The 24,383-nt window shown below is 47.4% G+C and overlaps 1 protein-coding gene across 1 annotated transcript in view; it reads left to right on the forward strand.

The window, feature by feature from the left end:
• Positions 1-24,383, forward strand: part of LOC115108982 (uncharacterized) — a 49,616-nt gene that overhangs the window by 5,484 nt on the left and 19,749 nt on the right. The window contains exons 2-3 of the mRNA XM_065009948.1: positions 887-2,065; positions 10,193-10,480. Coding sequence (XP_064866020.1) covers positions 902-2,065; positions 10,193-10,480 — 1,452 coding nt within the window. The 5' untranslated portion in view covers positions 887-901. The remainder of the gene's footprint in view (positions 1-886; positions 2,066-10,192; positions 10,481-24,383) is intronic.

The raw sequence follows: 24,383 nt of genomic DNA on the forward strand, positions 1-24,383 counted from the left end.
TGCTAGCAGAATGGAAGGAAGTGGGGGTTTATTCGATCGCCTAGGAATTCTCAGAAGGCAGCCTGCCCTCTTCTGGCCCCTTTTTCTCCGCCTCTTCAGGCAAATCACGGGGATCTGGGCCTGTTCTCAAGAAAGCAGTATATCGTTTGCGTCGGACTCATCACTCGTAAAAGAAAAAAAAGGATTCTGCCAGGCTTTAACCACCAGGCTACCTGCCGCCCCAGGTGTTGGTAGCCCTAGGTAGCCTAGTCAGGAGGATACATCTCTGTAAGTCCTCCTGACTGGTGGTTATATTTTTTAAGAAACTAAATATGCTTTAATGCAAATATGCTCTGCTAAAATCTGGGTAAAAGATTTAAAGTAATTTGAGACTTATTCAGTAAATGTAGTAATTGTTTGCTTTTCTAAAGTCTACCAATCTTGTCAGCAGGCATGCCAGCTAAGATAGTTAGACAAGCTAGATACTCTAACTTGATTTAAAGCCTGAAATTGCTTCTTGGTATGTAGCTATGTGGTTGGGAGATAGGTTCCCAATCTGGGCTAGCTAAAGCCAATTTCATAAAATTACCAGGTGGCTAGTAATATTACAGAGAAACCACAACAAATTTGTAACCACAATGTTGTTATTATTATTGTTTATTATTATTATTATTGTATTTTTTTTAACGGGACACATCTGAAGGGGCACATGCCCCCTATGGGCATGACACCTCTGTTGGTATAGACTAGATATCCCACTAACCACAGTATTTAAGAACAAGGCTTTTAGTCTAGAATTCAAATGTGTGTATGTCTGTGCGTGTGTGTTTGTGTCAAGTGGCCCAGCTGCACACATTTGTATACTTGTATGTTTTAACTATTGCCTCTTGTTGTTCTCCACTGTCAGGTGACTCTGTGCCCTATGACAGAGTGTTCTTCAGTGTTACCTCAATTCCAGGAGTCCCAGCAGGACATGGACGGGGAGTCAAGGCGTTCAGAACATCACCAACAGCCCATGACACCGAGACAGTTTCAGGACTGGCGGAATAGTCTAGGCAAGAGTTCAGCACCAGACCAGGATAGACTGAACCTGCAAGGTCTTGACCAGGGTCCAGCACAAGACAAGGAAACACTGCCAGGTCATGACCAGGGTCCAGCACAAGACAAGGCAACACTGCCAGGTCATGACCAGGGTCCAGCACAAGACAAGGAAACACTGCCAGGTCTTGACCAGGGTCCAGCACAAGACAAGGAAACACTGCCAGGTCATGATCAGGGTCCAGCACAAGACAAGGAAACACTGCCTGGTCTAGAACAGGGTCCAGCACAAAATAAGGAAACACTGCCAGGTCATGACCAGGGTCCAGCACAAGACAAGGAAACACTGCCAGGTCATGATCAGGGTCCAGCACAAGACAAGGAAACACTGCCTGGTCTAGAACAGGGTCTATCAAAAGACAAGGAGAGACCGCAAGGTCTAGACCAGGGTTTAGTGCAAGATGAGGAAACACTGCATGATTTTAAACAGGGACCAGCACAAGACCAGGCGAGTCGGAATTACTTCCATCAAGTCCAGGATCAGGATCGTTCACTAGGCTCCAATAAATGCACAACAGAAGAACAGGATCCTTCCATAAAGGTCTCAGTCCAGGATGAGGATCCACCAGGGAACCAGGACTATCAATGTAATTTAGACCTGGAGCAATGCACAGCTCATAGCGCAGACCAGGGTGAAAACAGGCTGAGTGGTGTGAACCAGGATCCAGTATATTTTGGTCCCGCACAAGACCACAGAAGCCCTCATGACATCCCCATTCTGGTATCAGCTGGGAACCAGAACCAAACACAGGACTCAATCCATGATCTAGCTGGTGGAATGGATCTACCACACTGCACAGATCCAAATCCAACCCCAAAACAGGACCAAGAGAAACTGCTTGGGACAGACCAGGAGCAGGCCCTAGTGGACCCAGATAGACGACTTAACCCAAACCAGGACCACACCACAGATGAGGCTTGTGGGGAAGATGCGGCAGGGGAACAAGGCGCCTGTATCCCAGCGGTGGTGATCACTCAGACAGAAGGGGTGAGTAAAGATACAATACCCGATGGAAAATAATAATATGCACTCATTGATATTCATGGGTTTCAACTGTACTGTTCCTCACCACTCTAGACTAGAGCTCTGCCACACGGCTCACACTGCCAAATGTCTTCTCTTCCTCAACCCCTTTGTTTTCCCAACTCGCAGGTAGGCCTTTCTTCTCCGTATTTGTTCTTTGTTCTTTGTTTAAACGATGTCTCTGATCATGTTCAAAGCCCATCTTTTCTGACAGCTTTTTCCTCTCTCACCCCTCCTCTCTTTATCCTGTTTCATCTAACCATTTTTTAAAATTTCTTCCACTGAAATCTGTTTCTCTATGTTCACATTGTACATGTTTTTATAGGTTTAGGGTGGTAAATAATGCATTCTTGTCCTGGTTCCACACATCACAATGTTGATTAGAGATGATCTGAACTTCCTTCATAATATAGATGATTTTCCTACTGCAGCGGATTTTCTTATTCAAGCAAATGCTTTCACAAAGCCCTCCTTAGTGAATCGGTTGTGTGTGTTTAGGTAAGGACATCTCTCTGTCTTCCATTTCCTATCCGACCCTCCATTTTCCATCTTGATTTAGTTTGCACTATTGTCTTTATACTACCTTCACCTGCCCTTCTGGCAATAACTCCACTTTCAAAAATAAAACAATATTAAAGTAGGCCTACAAATGAGTCCAGGTCCGTTTCTTAAGTAGCTATTCAGCACAGTGGAACAGAATGTTTAAACCAAGCTGCACAAACTCTAGTTATAGACTGTAAGATGCTATAATCAGAGGCGGGAGGATTCCGAGGGGGTAAACATGTGAGAATTGAACTCTCTTACAGCCAGCGCTCCTATGACAGAATCCATTTCCTGCTCTCATGTCCAGTGATCCAAACCGCCTCCAAATAAGTTCCCCTCACAGCCTCTCCCTCACACACGGCCGGCGGAGCCGAGGAGCACTTAAACCAAATTGACTATACCGATCTGAATTATGAAGATACCGATATCATGCATAAAGTTATTTACTCCTCTGAAGAATTGGAATAAGTAATTCCCTCAGATGGCGGTACGGGGGAACTAATATGAATGCAAATAGGGTTAGCCTCCTGCATTAGTGTCTGATAAACAATTTACAGGCCTCAGTCTTCACTGGGGGATACACACTCTCCTGGACACACACACACACACACTCCCCCCCCGCACAGGAGGAGATGGGGAGGAAGCCAATCTGGAGAGAGAGGGTCTGTTCTAGCATCCCCTTTCTTTAGACGTCCTTATCTCTATTAACCCCTTGAGCTTCTGGAATCATTACAACTAGATCAGACCACCCTGTTACATTTTAGCACAATGAACTATATAGCATGAAATATAATTTAAGCATGAAATACACTAGCTATACAAAAGTATGTGGACACCCCTTCGTATTAGTGGATTTGGCTATTTCAGCCACACCCGTTGCTGACAGGTCTATAAAATCAAGCACACAGCCATGCATTCTCCATAGACAATCTCCATTAGTTCTAGTGAAGGGAAATCTTAACGCTACAACATACAATTCCATTCTAGACGATTCTGTGCTTCTAACTTTGTAGTAACTGTTTTGGAGAAGGCCCTTTCCTGTTTCAGCATGACAATGCCCCTTGCACAAAGCGAGGTCCATACAGAAATGGTTTGTCGAGATCAGTGTGGAAGAACTTGACTGGCCTGCCCAGAGCCCTGACCTCAACTCCATCGAATCCTTTGGGATGAAATGGAACGCCGACTGTGAGCCAGGCCTAATCGCCAAACATCAGTGCCCGACCTCTCTAATGCTCTGATTGCTGAATGGAAGTTAGTCCCCACAGCAATGTTCCAACATCTAATGGAAAGCCTTCCCAAAAGATTGGAGGCTGTTATAGCAGCAAATGAGGGACCAACTCCATATTAATGCCCATGATTTTGGAATTAGATGTTCAACGAGCCGGTGTCCACATACTTTTGGTCATGTAGTGTATCTACAGTTGTCATTTCTATTGGATGTCCTTTTTACCGTAGGTATTCCTCCCATTTCCCATGGTATTTGGCCATTTTGTCTTTAGTGATTTTTGTTGTTGTTGTCCGAATTAAGTCATTTTTGTCTTACAGCTGCCTCCTCCTGCTTTCAATGTTAAAGAGTGGCTTCCTTTAAAAATAAATGAAAACGAATCCCTTTGAAAATGGCCTCTGTGGCAGTGTCAACATTTAGTGTAAATAGGATCATTTTGGTCATGAAGTCAGTTTTGTCTAAAATAGAGTTTGGAACATCCGTGAATCACAGTGGGTAAATTAACGTTGGGTTTGGATTTGATGTTGTCCATTTGCCCACTAGCATGCAATAGCATGGACAGTGAGACAGACCTGCCCAGCAGCTCCGACAACACGTCACACATTTTCTTTTTTACTTCAGAAATACTGCACCAAACACCATTAGTTAGATGTAAAATTGGGCAACTAAAACATCCTCAGCAAAAACATCAAAATGAACAAAGTTATCTTAGATTCCTTCTGGGGATTTTGAGGAAGTGAAATCGGTTTCCACGTCTACAGTGTTTCATGGGGGACAAACATCATTAACCAAACGCAGAATCGGTCAGGAAACACACATACCTCCAAGACTGAATTCTCGTATTAAATACACACTTGCCAATCGGCGTATTCGGTGGCTCTTTAAAAAGAATCATCCACATTTTCAGCTCATCGACTTCCTTAAGGTTTGGTTAAAGTGAACAATAGTGTTTGGAATGCCATAATGTAGACATATGCTTGGTGAAGTGTGTGATTTGGTTTTACGGCAACCATTGAAAAAAGTCTCCATTTGGAACTTTTTAAGACTCATGAAGGAGATTAACAGAGCAACCACATTTTGAGCAAATAAATAGTGTAAGCCGGGGTAAAGAATGATTTTCCATGGACACTGTGACTTCAGATATGACTCAACGTTTAATTACTCAACTTCTGGGGACAAATTAAATATAAGGAGAAATCATATGAGCAGATAGCTAGCAACTGCTATGGAACCAAACCCTAATCCGAAGAGATCTCCCAGTACCCCTGATCTTTATACCCAGAGCAATAGCATCTGATATCACAATAAATGTAATTCAATTATGGTCCCACAATAGTACTAAAAGTGGGAGCCATACAAAACAGTGTCAACATACATTTCGACAACAGAGGGGATTAGCAATAGCCCTGCGATTGACATTTAGTTGTCGGAGTTCTCTTCCCTTTTTGTGCTGCTGGCTGTCAAGGCACCGCAAATCACTGCTCTCCTTCTATTGCCTTTGATTGGGCGACATCGTGTACGTCATCTCCTTCCCCTCCTTTTGCCTCTTCATCTCCATACTGCCCTTCACATCTATGGTTTCTTACTGCCTTCACACTTCATTTGCGTGTCCTTGTTAATGGTCTATGTGGTGCTATTTGTGTAATAGAGAAACATTGATGTGTATTGTTTGTCAGTCACTGTACCAATTAGAGTCCCCCCCCCCCCCCCCCCGTGTCATATATGTAGAAATGTCTCCCATCTTGTTTTCTGTTGGCGTTTGTCTTCCCAATTCAAACCCACTTGATCATTTACATGCTCTCAGTTGTGAATTAAAAATAATTGTTGTACATGACGACAACTCGTATCTTCACCACAGATTTCCACAGACAAGTTCACCAGCGTTACTCTTTAACAGTAGGAGGATAACATTGTGTTTGTGTGCCTGGTCATTACCTGCCATGAAAACTAAATGAGCAAATGGTGAGTACTATAACTCTCTCGCTCTTTCACCAAATGTGGATTTTATATCACTGTATTGTACTAGCTACATACAGTATATCCCTATATATCCCTAGTTGAAACTCAGAAGGGCCAAGCTTTTAAACCCAGCTTTGTTGTATGCTCCCTACCAGCAGCCTGGCAAATACTTGTTTTTCCTGACTTTTAATCTGACTATTAGATCTGAATTACAATGCAGACAGACGCCAGTCTATTACATGGTGTCTCTTTTCAAATGGTGTCATAGCTATGGAACGCAGTAACACGCGAGCACTTAGACATACTGTAATGAACTGAAATCAAACTGATTGGAGCAGTATCCTCTATAATGCCAATTTTAGTGCATTTTACACCGTGATTGAACAAGGAATCTGTGTAAAGTGTCAATGTGTGTGTGTATGCTACAGACTCGTCTGGATAATTAGCTCTCGAGGGATGACAGTCGGAACAGTTAAAGGACAATCATAGCACTATGGGATGTTAAACTGCTGCCTGCTGCCTTTGTCTTTTACTGCGACCTAATTGTTTTCTACAGGCCAGGCAGGTGCTTCACTTTGTACCTTCACAGGAATGAGAGATTTTCACACAAGCAGACGGACTGATATTTTGTGGAGTTGTAACTCTCTCATATGATAATTCAGTGGCACACGAAAGCACATTTGAAAGACAGGTCTCTTATTGGAATTGATGGGGGTAGATCGTATCGTGCTGAGTGCCGACAGTGGGTTTCTCTCTCTGCATTGTTTGTTTTTGGTAAATTAGTTTTGCATTCATTCAGGACAAACACAATTGTGTGGAGCAAGAGATGATTAATTCAGATTTGCATAGCCTAGCATCTGGAATTTAAGTTAATATTACAATGACTTCAAGATATCTGAGCAGGATTTAGAATAGGAGATATTGGCCTACATATTATGTCTGCAAAACAGCCCTTGAAGTTCACAAAATAACCATAGCTCTCCACAGCAGTGGAGGCTCTTCATAGGAGGAAGGGAGGACCATCCTCCTCCGTGAATTGAATGAAAATAAGAAGAGTGAAACATTAAAGAAGTTATCCTTTTAGGGGAAAACTATACTACATGTATTCATGTCACAATGGAGGTCTACAGTAGCCTCAGTAGCCTCACTCTGTAGGGTAGCACCATGGTGTAGCCGGAGGACAGATAGCTTCTGTCCTCCTGGGTACATTGACAATATAAACCCCAGAAGGCTCATGGTTCTCACCCCCTCCCATAGACTTACACAGTAATTATTACAACTTCTAGAGGACGTCCTCCAGCCTATCAGAGCTCTTGCTGCATGAACTGTGACTTGTTGTCCACCCAATCAAAGGATCGGAGAATGAATCTAGTACTGAAAGCATAAGCTACAGCTAGCTAAGACTGCTGTGCATAAAATGTGGTGAGTAGTTGACTCAAAGACAGAGAAAGACAATAGTTTAACAGTTTTGAACAAATTAATTTCCTCCAAAATTAAGAAGCAAGAGTGAGAGAGAGATTTTGTTATATTTTTTAAAACTTTCACATTCACTTACTTAGCTAGCAAATGCAGCTTGCTGGTTTAGCCTACTCAAACACCTGGCTCAAACAGAGAGGGATGCTATTTTAGCTAGCTGGCTATGCCTATCCAACACTAGAACTCTTCCAAGTCAAGGTAAGTTTTTGGACTGATTCATTTATTGCTACCGGGCCTGCCGGTGAAACTGCTAAACTGCTTTCTGACTGTACAATGTACTGCATGATTGTAGCGGGTTTACTAACATGTTAGTTCTAGTACCTATGTTAGCTATGACATGACAACGATGTAGGCTGTGTGTAGCGGTTAGCAGTCATGATATGAAGGTTTGGCTTGGAAAGTTTTTTTTCGCCTGGTCACAGACAGCTGATGTGTTGTGCACTGAAGTCCAAAAGTGAAGGAAAAATGTGAGAGGAGAGCGTGTCGATAGTTGCAAGAAGAAATCATACACTGCATTCGGAAAGTATTCGGTACCCCTTGACTTTATCCACATTTTGTTACGTTACAGCCTTATTCTAAAATGGAATAAATTGTTTTTTCCCCTCATCAATTTACACACAATACCCCATAAAAACAGATTTAGACTTTTTTGCTATTTTATCAAAAAGAAAAATGGAAATATCATATTTTCATAAGTATTCAGACCTTTTACTCAGTACTTTGTTGAAGCACCTTTGGCAGCGATTACAGCCTCAAGTCTTCTTGGGTATGACACTACAAGCTTGGCACACCTGTATTTGGGGAGTTTCTCCCATTCTTCTCTGCAAATCCTCTCAAGCTCTATCAGGTTGGATGGGGAGCATCGCTCCACAGCTATTTTCAGGTCTCTCCAGAGATGTTCAATAGGGTTCAAGACCGGGCTCTGGCTGGGCCACTCAAGGACATTCAGAGGCTTGTTCCGAAGCCACTCCTGCATTGTCTTGGCTGTGTGCTTAGGGTCATTGTCCTGTTGGAAGGTGAACCTTCGCCCCAGTCTGAGGTCCTGAGCGCACTGGAGCAGGTTTTCATCAAGGATCTCTCTGTACTTTGCTCCGTTCATCTTTCCCTCAATCCTGACTAGTCTCCCTGTCCCTGCCACTGAAAACATCCCCACAGCATGATGCTGCCACCACCGTGCTTCACCGTAGGGATGGTGCCAGGTTTCCTCCAGGCTTGACACTTGGCATTCAGGCCAAACAGTTAGAGTCTTGAATTCCAATCTTGGAGTCCATTAGGTGCCTTTTGGCAAACTACAAGTGGGCTGTCATGTGCCATTTCCTGAGGAGTGGCTTCCGATGGCCACTCTACCATAAAGGCCTGATTGGTAGAGTGCTGCAGAGATGGTTGTCCTTCTGGAAGGTTCCCCCATCTCCACAGGGGCTCTGTAGCTGTGTCAGAGTGACCATCGGGTTCTTGGTCACCTCCCTGACCAAGGCCCTTCTCCCCCGATTGCTCAGGTTGGCCTGGGCAGTCAGCTTTAGGAAGAGTCCAAACTTCTTCCATTTAAGAATGATGGAAGCCACTATGTTCTTGGGGACCTTCAATGCTGCAGACATGTTTTGATACCCTTCCCCAGATCTGTGCCTCGACACAATCCTGTCTCGGAGCTCTACGGAAAATTCCTTCAACCTCATGGCTTGGTTTTTGCTCTGACATGCATTGTCAACTGTAGGACCTTATATAGACAGGTGTGTGCCTTCCAAATCATGTCCAATCAATTGAATTTACCACAGGTGTACGTCAATCAAGTTGATCAATTGAAACAGGATGCACCTGAGCTCAATTTCGAGTCTCAATTTCGGGTCTGAATAATTAAGTGAATAAGGTAATTCGGTTTTTTATTTTTAATACATTTGCAGAAATGTCTAAAAACCTGTTTTCACTTTGTCGTTATGGGGTATTGTGTGTAGATTTGATGAGGAAAACAATTAATTTAATACATTTTAGAATAAGGCTGTAACGTAACAAAATGTGGGAAAAGTCAAGGGGTTTGAAAACTTTCTGAATGCACTGTATATACAACGAGCAAAGTGATCATGCTGTTTTTATGTGGCTGCTATGAAAGTGAACTGTGTTTGCGTATGATCGGGGTGTATTCATTCCACCGATTGTAATGAAAAACATTTCTTAAACGGAAGCAAACAGAACGAAGCAGGGATAAACATAACTGAATTTGTACAATAGAAACTCAAATTTGCAACTGTTGGACTAATGATTACACCCTAGATCAGCTAGATGCAGGGAAGAGTGTGCAAGGCGGTCTTGAATGTGTCACTGTCTGTCACCTTGATTACTCAAAATACTTTCGACATGTGCCCCTACGTTATAAACTTTCATTCTAGGTTGTAGTAACCTCATCATGGGTATATGGAACATGTTAGTGTCATGTAGTAGTCTAAACCTATCGATGTTACATTGAGCTGGGTGATCCAATAAGCTGTAATAGAAAAACATAGAATCACACTTGGATGCAATATCCTAAACGTTTTGTTTCTAAGTACTGTCCCATCTTTGGAGCAGTGTTTGTCAGTGCTGTTTAAGATGAGTTGATGGAGGATGATTCTTTACATTTTTTTGAGCATGGCCTTTATTTGTCACATGCACCAAATACAACAGGTGTTTACTGTGAAGTAAGTGTTTCACTGTAAGGTCGACACCAGTTGTATTCGTCACAGTCTATGCTCATACATATTATTTTTTTTTATCATCCTCCGTCATCTTAAATGGCACTGACTGCCACTACTCCATAGATAGGGCGGTTGTTAAAAACAAAACGTTTGGAATATTGTATCCAAGTGTGCGTGTGTGTTTCCCCATTGACTAATGTATTTTCTCCTGTGTGTTATCAGAGCCGGGGGCCAGTGGTGAATCAAGTTGGAGAGACAGCGCCAGAGGTAACGGAGAGAGTGGAGGCTGGACCACTGTGGCCACAGACACCAGCAGAGAGGCCAGAGATACCAACAGGACCAGAGAGACCACAAGAACTAGCAATCGCAGCCATGATTCCAGTGACCACTTTAGACCTCAGCCCCAGTCCTCTCAGTGCAGACCTCAGTCCCAGCCTCATCGAAGGGGGGGACCTACTGGCCTGCTGTGATCTGCTGTCCCTGAAGAGTGACACTGTGTCCCTGGCCAGGGTAAGTGATTTCTCCCATACACACACATTACAGGGAGGGTGAGTGACTTCTCCCGAACACACACATTACAGGGAGGGTGAGTAGCTTCTCCCGAACACACACATTACAGGGAGGGTGAGTGACTTCTCCTGAACACACACATTACAGGGAGGGTGAGTGTCTTCTCCCAATCACACACATTACAGGGAGGGTGAGTGTCTTCTCCCAATCACACACATTACAGGGAGGGTGAGTGACTTCTCCCGAACACACACATTACAGGGAGGGTGAGTGACTTCTCCCGAACACACACATTACAGGGAGGGTGAGTAGCTTCTCCCAAACACACACATTACAGGGAGGGTGAGTGACTTCTCCTGAACACACACATTACAGGGAGGGTGAGTGACTTCTCCCAAACACACACATTACAGGGAGGTCGAGTAGCTTCTCCCAAACACACACATTACAGGGAGGGTGAGTGACTTCTCCCAAACACACACATTACAGGGAGGGTGAGTGACTTCTCCCGAACACACACATTACAGGGAGGGTGAGTAGCTTCTCCCAAACACACACATTACAGGGAGGGTGAGTGACTTCTCCTGAACACACACATTACAGGGAGGGTGAGTGACTTCTCCCAAACACACACATTACAGGGAGGTCGAGTAGCTTCTCCCAAACACACACATTACAGGGAGGGTGAGTGACTTCTCCCAAACACACACATTACAGGGAGGGTGAGTGACTTCTCCCGAACACACACATTACAGGGAGGGTGAGTGACTTCTCCCGAACACACACATTACAGGGAGGGTGAGTAGCTTCTCCCAAACACACACATTACAGGGAGGGTGAGTGACTTCTCCTGAACACACACATTACAGGGAGGGTGAGTAGCTTCTCCCGAACACACACATTACAGGGAGGGTGAGTAGCTTCTCCCAAACACACACATTACAGGGAGGGTGAGTGACTTCTCCCAAACACACACATTACAGGGAGGGTGAGTAGCTTCTCCCAAACACACACATTACAGGGAGGGTGAGTGACTTCTCCCAAACACACACATTACAGGGAGGGTGAGTAGCTTCTCCTTCTCCCGAACACACACATTACAGGGAGGGTGAGTGTCTTCTCCCAATCACACACATTACACTCATTACATTTACATTTGACATTTAAGTCATTTAGCAGACGCTCTTATCCAGAGCGACTTACAAATTGGTGCGTTCACCTTAAGACATCCAGTGGAACCGCCACTTTACAATAGTGCATCTAAATTAAGGGGGGGGGTGAGAAGGATTACTTTATCCTATCCTAGGTATTCCTGAAAGAGGTGGGGTTTCAGGTGTCTCCGGAAGGTGGTGATTGACTCCGCTGACCTGGCGTCGTGAGGGAGTTTGTTCCACCATTGGGGGGCCAGAGCAGCGAACAGTTTTGACTGGGCTGCGCAGGAACTGTACTTCCTCAGTGGTAGGGAGGCGAGCAGGCCAGAGGTGGATGAACGCAGTGCCCTTGTTTGGGTGTAGGGCCTGATCAGAGCCTGGAGGTACTGAGGTGCCGTTCCCCTCACAGCTCCGTAGGCAAGCACCATGGTCTTGTAGCGGATGCGAGCTTCAACTGGAAGCCAGAGGAGAGAGCGGAGGAGCGGGGTGACGTGAGAGAACTTGGGAAGGTTGAACACCAGACGGGCTGCGGCGTTCTGGATGAGTTGTAGGGGTTTAATGGCACAGGCAGGGAGCCCAGCCAACAGCGAGTTGCAGTAATCCAGACGGGAGATGACAAGTGCCTGGATTAGGACCTGCGCTGCTTCCTGTGTGAGGCAGGGTCGTACTCTGCGGATGTTGTAGAGCATGAACCTACAAGAACGGGCCACCTCCTTGATGTTAGTTGAGAACGACAGGGTGTTGTCCAGGATCACGCCAAGGTTCTTAGCGCTCTGGGAGGAGGACACAATGGAGTTGTCAACCGTGATGGCGAGATCATGGAATGGGCAGTCCTTCCCGGGAGGAAGAGCAGCTCCGTCTTGCCGAGGTTCAGCTTGAGGTGGTGATCCGTCATCCACACTGATATGTCTGCCAGACATGCAGAGATGCGATTCGCCACCTGGTCATCAGAAGGGGGAAAGGAGAAGATTAATTGTGTGTCGTCTGCATAGCAATGATAGGAGAGACCATGTGAGGTTATGACAGAGCCAAGTGACTTGGTGTATAGAGAGAATAGGAGAGGGCCTAGAACAGAGCCCTGGGGGACGCCAGTGGTGAGAGCGCGTGGTGAGGAGACAGATTCTCGCCACGCCACCTGGTAGGAGCGACCTGTCAGGTAGGACGCAATCCAAGCGTGGGCCGCGCCGGAGATGCCCAACTCGGAGAGGGTGGAGAGGAGGATCTGATGGTTCACAGTATCGAAGGCAGCCGATAGGTCTAGAAGGATGAGAGCAGAGGAGAGAGAGTTAGCTTTAGCAGTGCGGAGGGCCTCCGTGATACAGAGAAGAGCAGTCTCAGTTGAATGACTAGTCTTGAAACCTGACTGATTTGGATCAAGAAGGTCATTCTGAGAGAGATAGCGGGAGAGCTGGCCAAGGACGGCACGTTCAAGAGTTTTGGAGAGAAAAGAAAGAAGGGATACTGGTCTGTAGTTGTTGACATCGGAGGGATCGAGTGTAGGTTTTTTCAGAAGGGGTGCAACTCTCGCTCTCTTGAAGACAGAAGGGACGTAGCCAGCGGTCAGGGATGAGTTGATGAGCGAGGTGAGGTAAGGGAGAAGGTCTCCGGAAATGGTCTGGAGAAGAGAGGAGGGAATAGGGTCAAGCGGGCAGGTTGTTGGGCGGCCGGCCGTCACAAGACACGAGATTTCATCTGGAGAGAGAGGGAGAAAGAGGTCAGAGCACAGGGTAGGGCAGTGTGAGCAGAACCAGCAGTGTCGTTTGACTTAGCAAACGAGGATCGGATGTCGTCGACCTTCTTTTCAAAATGGTTGACGAAGTCATCTGCAGAGAGGGAGGAGGGGGAGGGGAGGAGGATTCAGGAGGGAGGAGAAGGTGGCAAAGAGCTTCCTAGGGTTAGAGGCAGATGCTTGGAATTTAGAGTGGTAGAAAGTGGCTTTAGCAGCAGAGACAGAAGAGGAAAATGTAGAGAGGAGGGAGTGAAAGGATGCCAGGTCCGCAGGGAGGCGAGTTTTCCTCCATTTCCGCTCGGCTGCCCGGAGCCCTGTTCTGTGAGCTCGCAATGAGTCGTTGAGCCACGGAGCAGGAGGGGAGGACCGAGCCGGCCTGGAGGATAGGGGATATAGAGAATCAAGGGATGCAGAAAGGGAGGAGAGGAGGGTTGAGGAGGCAAAATCAGGAGATAGGTTGGAGAAGGTTTGAGCAGAGGGAAGAGATGATAGGATGGAAGAGGAGAGAGTAGCGGGGAGAGAGAGCGAAGATTGGGACGGCGCGATACCATCCGAGTAGGGGCAGTGTGGGAAGTGTTGGATGAGAGCAAGAGGGGAAAAGGAGGGTCGGAGACTTGGAGGAGTTGCAGTGAGGTTAGTGGAAGAACAGCATCTTGTAAAGATGAGGTCGAGCGTATTGCCTGCCTTGTGAGTAGAGGGGAAGGTGAGAGGGTGAGGTCAAAAGAGGAGAGGAGTGGAAAGAAGGAGGCAGAGAGGAATGAGTCAAAGGTAGACGTGGGGAGGTTAAAGTCGCCCAGAACTGTGAGAGGTGAGCCGTCCTCAGGAAAGGAGCTTATCAAGGCATCAAGCTCATTGATGAACTCTCCGAGGGAACCTGGAGGGCGATAAATGATAAGGATGTTAAGCTTGAAAGGGCTGGTAACTGTGACAGCATGGAATTCAAAGGAGGCGATAGACAGATGGGTAAGGGGAGAAAGAGAGAATGACCACTTGGGAGAGATGAGGATCCCGGTGCCACCACCCCGCTGACCAGAAGCTCTCGGGGTGTGCGAGAACACGTGGGCGGACGAAGAGAGAGCAGTAGGAGTAGCAGTGTTATCTGTGGTGATCCATGTTTCCGTCAGTGCCAAGAAGTCGAGGGACTGGAGGGAGGCGTAGGCTGAGATGAACTCTGCCTTGTTGGCCGCAGATCGGCAGTTCCAGAGGCTACCGGAGACCTGGAACTCCACGTGGTCGTCGTGCGCTGGGACCACCAGATTAGAGTGGCCGCGGCCACGCGGTGTGGAGCGTTTGTATGGTCTGTGCAGAGAGGAGAGAACAGGGATAGAAAGACACATAGTTGACAGGCTACAGAAGAGGCTACGCTAATGCAAAGGAGATTGGAATGACAAGTGGACTACACGTCTCGAATGTTCAGAAAGTTAAGCTTACGTAGCAGGAATCTTATTGACTAAAATAATTCAAATGATACAGTACTGCTGAAGTAGGCTAGCTGGCAGTGGCTACGTTGTTGTTGTTCTATCTCTCTATAGTGCTGTTTCTTGTATTATGGTCTCTTGTTTCTTTAGAGGTTTCACTTTGTTGTCCTTTTTCTTTTCCTTTTTCTTCTGTCCTTATTTTGTCTTCCTTTCTTCTGTTAACTAGATATTTTTTGTTGTTATTATTTGTAAGCTAGCTAGCTTCATTACAGGGAGGGTGAGTAGCTTCTCCCGAACACACACATTACAGGGAGGGTGAGTGTCTTCTCCCAATCACACACATTACAGGGAGGGTGAGTGACTTCTCCCAAACACACACATTACAGGGAGGGTGAGTGACTTCTCCCAGACACACACATTACAGGGAGGGTGAGTGACTTCTCCTGAACACACACATTACAGGGAGGGTGAGTAACTTCTCCCGAACATACACATTACAGGGAGGGTGAGTAGCTTCTCCCGAACACACACATTACAGGGAGGGTGAGTGACTTCTCCCGAACACACACATTACAGGGAGGGTGAGTGTCTTCTCCCAATCACACACATTACAGGGAGGGTGAGTGTCTTCTCCCAATCACACACATTACAGGGAGGGTGAGTGACTTCTCCCGAACACACACATTACAGGGAGGGTGAGTGACTTCTCCCGACACACACATTACAGGGAGGGTGAGTAGCTTCTCCCAAACACACACATTACAGGGAGGGTGAGTAGCTTCTCCCAATCACACACATTACAGGGAGGGTGAGTGACTTCTCCCGAACACACACATTACAGGGAGGGTGAGTGTCTTCTTCCAATCACACACATTACAGGGAGGGTGAGTGACTTCTCCCGAACACACACATTACAGGGAGGGTGAGTAGCTTCTCCCAATCACACACATTACAGGGAGGGTGAGTGTCTTCTCCCAATCACACACATTACAGGGAGGGTGAGTGACTTCTCCCGAACACACACATTACAGGGAGGGTGAGTGTCTTCTTCCGAACACACACATTACAGGGAGGGTGAGTGACTTCTCCTGAACACACACATTACAGGGAGGGTGAGTAGCTTCTCCCGAACACACACATTACAGGGAGGGTGAGTGTCTTCTCCCAATCACACACATTACAGGGAGGGTGAGTGACTTCTCCCGAACACACACATTACAGGGAGGGTGAGTGACTTCTCCCAATCACACACATTACATGGAGGGTGAGTGACTTCTCCCAAACACACACATTACAGGGAGGGTGAGTGACTTCTCCCAAACACACACATTACAGGGAGGGTGAGTGTCTTCTCCCAATCACACACATTACAGGGAGGGTGAGTGACTTCTCCCAAACACACACATTACAGGGAGGGTGAGTGTCTTCTCCCAAACACACACATTACAGGGAGGGTGAGTGACTTCTCCCAAACACACACATTACAGGGAGGGTGAGTGACTTCTCCCAAACACACACATTACAGGGAGGGTGAGTGACTTCTCCCGAACATACACATTACAGGGAGGGTGAGTAGCTTCTCCCAAACACACACATTACAGGGAGGGTGAGTGACTTCTCCCAAACACACACATTACAGGGAGGGTGAGTGACTTCTCCCGAACCCACACATTACAGGGAGGGTGAGTGACTTCTCCCGAACACACACATTACAGGGAGGGTGAGTGTCTTCTTCCCAACACACACATTACAGGGAGTGTGAGTGACAACACACACATTACAGGGAGGGTGAGTAGCTTCTCCCGAACACACACATTACAGGGAGGGTGAGTGCTTCTCCCAACACACACATTACAGGGAGGGTGAGTGTCTTCTCCCAATCACACACATTACAGGGAGGGTGAGTGACTTCTCCCGAACACACACATTACAGGGAGGGTGAGTGACTTCTCCCGAACCCACACATTACAGGGAGGGTGAGTGACTTCTCCCGAACACACACATTACAGGGAGGGTGAGTGTCTTCTTCCGAACACACACATTACAGGGAGTGTGAGTGACTTCTCCTGAACACACACATTACAGGGAGGGTGAGTAGCTTCTCCCGAACACACACATTACAGGGAGGGTGAGTAGCTTCTCCCGAACACACACATTACAGGGAGGGTGAGTGTCTTCTCCCAATCACACACATTACAGGGAGGGTGAGTGACTTCTCCCGAACACACACATTACAGGGAGGGTGAGTGTCTTCTTCCGAACACACACATTACAGGGAGGGTGAGTGACTTCTCCTGAACACACACATTACAGGGAGGGTGAGTGACTTCTCCCGAACACACACATTACAGGGAGGGTGAGTGACTTCTCCCAATCACACACATTACATGGAGGGTGAGTGACTTCTCCCAAACACACACATTACAGGGAGGGTGAGTGTCTTCTCCCAATCACACACATTACAGGGAGGGTGAGTGTCTTCTCCCAATCACACACATTACAGGGAGGGTGAGTGACTTCTCCTGAACACACACATTACAGGGAGGGTGAGTGACTTCTCCCGAACACACACATTACAGGGAGGGTGAGTGACTTCTCCTGAACACACACATTACAGGGAGGGTGAGTGTCTTCTCCCAAACACACACATTACAGGGAGGGTGAGTGACTTCTCCCAAACACACACATTACAGGGAGGGTGAGTGACTTCTCCCAAACACACACATTACAGGGAGGGTGAGTGACTTCTCCCAAACATACACATTACAGGGAGGGTGAGTAGCTTCTCCCAAACACACACATTACAGGGAGGGTGAGTGACTTCTCCCAAACACACACATTACAGGGAGGGTGAGTGACTTCTCCCGAACACACACATTACAGGGAGGGTGAGTGTCTTCTTCCAATCACACACATTACAGGGAGGGTGAGTGACTTCTCCCGAACACACACATTACAGGGAGGGTGAGTGTCTTCTCCCAATCACACACATTACAGGGAGGGTGAGTGTCTTCTCCCAATCACACACATTACAGGGAGGGTGAGTGACTTCTCCCGAACACACACATTACAGGGAGGGTGAGTGTCTTCTTCCGAACACACACATTACAGGGAGGGTGAGTGACTTCTCCTGAACACACACATTACAGGGAGGGTGAGTGACTTCTCCCGAACACACACATTACAGGGAGGGGTGAGTGTCTTCTCCCAATCACACACATTACAGGGAGGGTGAGTGACTTCTCCCAACACACACATTACAGGGAGGGTGAGTGACAGACACACACATTACAGGGAGGGTGAGTGACTTCTCCCAACATACACATTACAGGGAGGGGGAGGGTGAGTGACTTCTCCCAAACACACACATTACAGGGAGGGTGAGTGACTTCTCCCGAACACACACATTACAGGGAGGGTGAGTGTCTTCTTCCAATCACACACATTACAGGGAGGGTGAGTGACTTCTCCCGAACACACACATTACAGGGAGGGTGAGTGTCTTCTCCCAATCACACACATTACAGGGAGGGTGAGTGTCTTCTCCCAATCACACACATTACAGGGAGGGTGAGTGACTTCTCCCGAACACACACATTACAGGGAGGGTGAGTGTCTTCTTCCGAACACACACATTACAGGGAGGGTGAGTGACTTCTCCTGAACACACACATTACAGGGAGGGTGAGTGACTTCTCCCAAACACATTACATTACAGGGAGGGTGAGTGACTTCTCCCAAACACACACATTACAGGGAGGGTGAGTGACTTCTCCCAAACACACACATTACAGGGAGGGTGAGTGACTTCTCCCAAACACACACATTACAGGGAGGGTGACACACACACATTACAGGGAGGGTGAGTGTCTTCTCCCAATCACACACATTACAGGGAGGGTGAGTGACTTCTCCCGAACACACACATTACAGGGAGGGTGAGTGTCTTCTCCCAATCACACACATTACAGGGAGGGTGAGTGTCTTCTCCCAATCACACACATTACAGGGAGGGTGAGTGACTTCTCCCAAACACACACATTACAGGGAGGGTGAGTGTCTTCTTCAGGGAGGGTGAGTGACTTCTCCCGACACACACATACAGGGAGGGTGAGTGACTTCTCCTGAACACACACATTACAGGGAGGGTGAGTGCTTCTCCCAAACACACACATTACAGGGAGGGTGAGTGTCTTCTCCCAATCACACACATTACAGGGAGGGTGAGTGACTTCTCCCGAACACACACATTACAGGGAGGGTGAGTGACTTCTCCCAGACACACACATTACAGGGAGGGTGAGTGACTTCTCCCAAACACACACATTACAGGGAGGGTGAGTGACTTCTCCCAAACACACATTACAGGGAGGGTGAGTGACTTCTCCCGAACACACACATTACAGGGAGGGTGAGTGACTTCTCCCAATCACACACATTACATGGAGGGTGAGTGACTTCTCCCAAACACACACATTACAGGGAGGGTGAGTGTCTTCTCCCAATCACACACATTACAGGGAGGGTGAGTGTCTTCTCCCAATCACACACATTACAGGGAGGGTGAGTGACTTCTCCCAAACACACACATTACAGGGAGGGTGAGTGACTTCTCCCAACACACACATTACAGGGAGGGTGAGTGACTTCTCCCAACACACACATTACAGGGAGGGTGAGTGTCTTCTCCCAAACACACACATTACAGGGAGGGTGAGTGACTTCTCCCAAACACACATTACAGGGAGGGTTACAGGGAGGGTGAGTGACTTCTCCCAAACACACACATTACAGGGAGGGTGAGTGACTTCTCCCAAACACACACATTACAGGGAGGGTGAAACACACACATTACAGGGAGGGTGAGTGACTTCTCCCAAACACACACATTACAGGGAGGGTGAGTGACTTCTCCCGAACACACACATTACAGGGAGGGTGAGTGTCTTCTTCCAATCACACACATTACAGGGAGGGTGAGTGACTTCTCCCGAACACACACATTACAGGGAGGGTGAGTGTCTTCTCCCAATCACACACATTACAGGGAGGGTGAGTGTCTTCTCCCAATCACACACATTACAGGGAGGGTGAGTGACTTCTCCCGAACACACACATTACAGGGAGGGTGAGTGTCTTCTTCCGAACACACACATAACAGGGAGGGTGAGTGACTTCTCCTGAACACACACATTACAGGGAGGGTGAGTAGCTTCTCCCAAACACACACATTACAGGGAGGGTGAGTGTCTTCTCCCAATCACACACATTACAGGGAGGGTGAGTGACTTCTCCCGAACACACACATTACAGGGAGGGTGAGTGACTTCTCCCACATTACAGGGAGGGTGAGTTACAGGGAGGGTGAGTGACTTCTCCCAGGGAGGGTGAGTGACTTCTCCCAAACACACACATTACAGGGAGGGTGAGTGACTTCTCCCGAACATACACATTACAGGGTTGGTGAGTAGCTTCTCCTAAACACACACATTACAGGGAGGGTGAGTGACTTCTCCCAAACACACACATTACAGGGAGGGTGAGTGACTTCTCCCGAACACACACATTACAGGGAGGGTGAGTGTCTTCTTCCAATCACACACATTACAGGGAGGGTGAGTGACTTCTCCCGAACACACACATTACAGGGAGGGTGAGTGTCTTCTCCCAATCACACACATTACAGGGAGGGTGAGTGTCTTCTCCCAATCACACACATTACAGGGAGGGTGAGTGACTTCTCCCGAACACACACATTACAGGGAGGGTGAGTGTCTTCTTCCACATTACAGAACACACACATTACAGGGAGGGTGAGTGAGGGAGGGTGAGTGACTTCTCCCGAACACACACATTACAGGGAGGGTGAGTGCTTCTCCCAAACACACACATTACAGGGAGGGTGAGTACAAACACACATTACAGGGAGGGTGAGTGACTTCTCCCAAACACACACATTACAGGGAGGGTGAGTGACTTCTCCCAACACACACATTACAGGGAGGGTGAGTGACTTCTCCCAAACACACACATTACAGGGAGGGTGAGTGACTTCTCCCGAACACACACATTACAGGGAGGGTGAGTGTCTTCTCCCAATCACACACATTACAGGGAGGGTGAGTGAATCACACACATTACAGGGAGGGTGAGTGTCTTCCCCAAACACACACATTACAGGGAGGGTGAGTGTCTTCTCCCAATCACACACATTACAGGGAGGGTGAGTGAGGGTGAGTGACTTCCCCTGATCACACACATTACAGGGAGGGTGAGTGACTTCTCCTGAACACACACATTACAGGGAGGGTGAGTGACTTCTCCTGAACACACACATTACAGGGAGGGTGAGTGACTTTTACAGGGAGGGTGAGTGACTTCTCCCAAACACACACATTACAGGGAGGGTGAGTGACTTCTCCCAACACACACATTACAGGGAGGGTGAGTGACTTCCCAAACACACACATTACAGGGAGGGTGAGTGACTTCTCCCAATCACACACATTACAGGGAGGGTGAGTGACTTCTCCCAAACACACACATTACAGGGAGGGTGAGTGACTTCTCCCAACACACATTACAGGGAGGGTGAGTGTCTTCTCCCAAACACACACATTACAGGGGGGGGTGAGTGTCTTTACTCCTTCTGAACACACACATTACAGGGAGGGTGAGTGACTTCTCCCAAACACACACATTACAGGGAGGGTGAGTGTCTTCTCCCAAACACACACAGGGAGGGTTACAGGGAGGGTGAGTGACTTCTCCCAACACACACATTACAGGGAGGGTGAGTGACTTCTCCCAAACACACACATTACAGGGAGGGTGAGTGAACACACATTACAGGAGGGTGAGTGACTTCCCCAAACACACACATTACAGGGAGGGTGAGTGTCTTCTCCCAAACACACACATTACAGGAGGGTGAGTGTCAACACACATTACAGGGAGGGTGAGTGACTTCTCCCAAACACACACATTACAGGGAGGGTGAGTGTCTTCTCCCAAACACACACATTACAGGGAGGGTGAGTGTCTTCTCCCGAACACACACATTACAGGGAGGGTGAGTGTCTTCTCCCAAACACACACATTACAGGGAGGGTGAGTGACTTCTCCCGAACACACACATTACAGGGAGGGTGAGTGACTTCTCCCGAACACACACATTACAGGGAGGGTGAGTGACTTCTCCCAAACACACACATTACAGGGAGGGTGAGTAGCTTCTCCCAAACACACACATTACAGGGAGGGTGAGTGACTTCTCCCATACATGTATACACATTACAGGGCTGTCACCCGATCAGTGCTCATCTATTGCCTGGGAAGACAACTCATCTCTGCAAGAGTAGCCAAAGTTTATTTTTGTCTTTCAATAAGTGTTGTTGTTGATATAGTCTGGCTAAGACCTTTCTAGTTAAATGCTGCCTCTTTATAGCTAGCAGCCTAATCATTGCTTTTTGAGCTGCTGAAAGCTCAGTACTTGTGACTTTGAAGTGTTGGACCATTGACTTCAACTGGTTTCAAGGGAATTTGTGAGAGCTTTCTGATAATTGGTGGGTATGTCTGTTGGAGGGGGTATTTTTCTTCACCTCTGCTAGGCAATCAGCAATTAGTGTAAGTACTTCAATCTCCCCTAGTTTTTCACCGCGTTGTTGCCCAAAATGAAGACTGTCGCCGAAACAAGATATTTTTGATTATCAGATTTTGCTATTGTGTAGTTTTGTCAAGTATGTGTGATTTCCTGTTCACTCCTCTACCTGTAGGTTTTACAGAAACTCCCCACTCCGTGGCTGCAACCCTTCTAATCTAGTGTACCCTTCCCGCACAACCCATGTGCAATTCCTAGTCTCCGGCAGTGTTTGGAACTGCCAATCGGTGGTCAACAAGGCTGAGACATAGATTACCCATGAGAACACTGCTACTACTCATTTCTCCTAAACTGAGATTTTCAATTTTCCCCCTCTCTCACCTGCCCATCTCCTCATTTGAATTCCATGCTGTCACTGTCACTGCCACTCAAGCTTAACATTGTTGGCATCTATCATCCACCAAGTGCCCTTGGAGAGTTCCTCAATGAGCTTAACACCTAGATAAGGTCATTTCCCGACGATGGTTCACCACTCATCATACTGGGCGACTTCAACGTCCCGAAGCCTGACTTCAATTCATTTCTTTCAAACTCTTTCTTCCCTCTCCTTGCCTCTTTTGACATCACCCTTTCCCAGTCCCCTCCCACTCACAAGGCAGGCAATAAGCTTGACCTCATCTTTACTAGAGGCTGTTAGCCTACCAATCTCACTCCAATCCCCTCCAGGTCTCTAATGACTATTTTGTTTATTTTTTCTCCTTCCCACTCTCGTCCAACCCTACCCACTCAGCCCCTACCCAGATGGTCATGCACCGTCACAATCTTCACTGTCTTTTTCCCACTACTCTCTCCTCTTCTATTCTATCATCTCTCCCTTCTGCTATATCCTTCTCCCTCCTGTCTCCTGACTGCCTCTTCCCCTTTCCTCCCGGCTGGCTCGACCCTTCCTCCTGCTCACAGAACAGGGATGTGGGCAGCTGAGTGGAAATGGAGGAAAAACTAAACTTCCAGAGGACCTATCACCCTTCCACTCCCTCCTCTCTACATGCTCTTCTTCTCCAACCCTGGGAAACTATTTTCCACCTTATCCTCCCTCCTTAATCCTCCACCTTCTCCCCATCCCTCCTCCCTCTCTGTGAACGACCGTGTCAACCACTTTGGAAAAAAGGTTGACAATATCCGCTCCTCATTCACTCAGCTTACGGAGTCCATTGGTCTAACTCACACAGAACTGCCCTACTCTTTGACCCCTTTGCCCCTCTCTCTCCAGATGAAATCCTGCAACTAGTGATGTCCAGCCACCCGACAACCTGCCCACTCAACACCATCCCCTTCTCTAGAATCCATCTCTGGAGACCTTCTCCCATTCCTCACTTCCCTCATCAACTCATCCCTCACCAATGGCTGCGTCCCCTCTGATGTAATGATGGCCAGAGTCGCTCCCCTCCTCGAGAAACCAACACTCGACCCCTCTGATCAAAGAATTACAGACCAGTATCTCTTCTTTCTTTTCTTTCCAAAGCGGGCTATCTCTGACCAGCTCTCTCGTTATCTCACTCAGAACAATCGTCTTAACCTTAACCAGTCAGGCTTCAAGATGAGTCACTCAACTGAGACTGCTCTCCTCTGTGTCACGGAGGCTCTCTGCTCTGCCAAAGCTGACTCTCTTCTCTTTTCTCATCCTCCTAAATCTATCTGTTGCCTTCAACACCATGAACCATCAAATCCTCCTCTCCACCCTCTCAGGGATGGGCATCTCAGGTTCTGCACACTCCTGGATTGCATCCTAACTGACAGGTCGCTCCTACCAGTTGGCATGGAGAGGATCTGTGTCTGCACATCGTGCTCTCACTACTGGTGTCCCCCAGGGCTCGGTTTTAAGCACCTCTCCTCTTTTCTCTACACACCAAGTCACTCGGCTCCATCATATCCTCACATGGTCACTCCAATTATTGCTATGCAGATGACACTCAACTACTTTTCTCATTCCCACTTCAGACACCCA

Source organism: Oncorhynchus nerka, linkage group LG25 (assembly GCF_034236695.1).
Source record: "Oncorhynchus nerka isolate Pitt River linkage group LG25, Oner_Uvic_2.0, whole genome shotgun sequence".
In the NCBI taxonomy this organism is placed as follows: Eukaryota; Metazoa; Chordata; class Actinopteri; order Salmoniformes; family Salmonidae; genus Oncorhynchus; species Oncorhynchus nerka.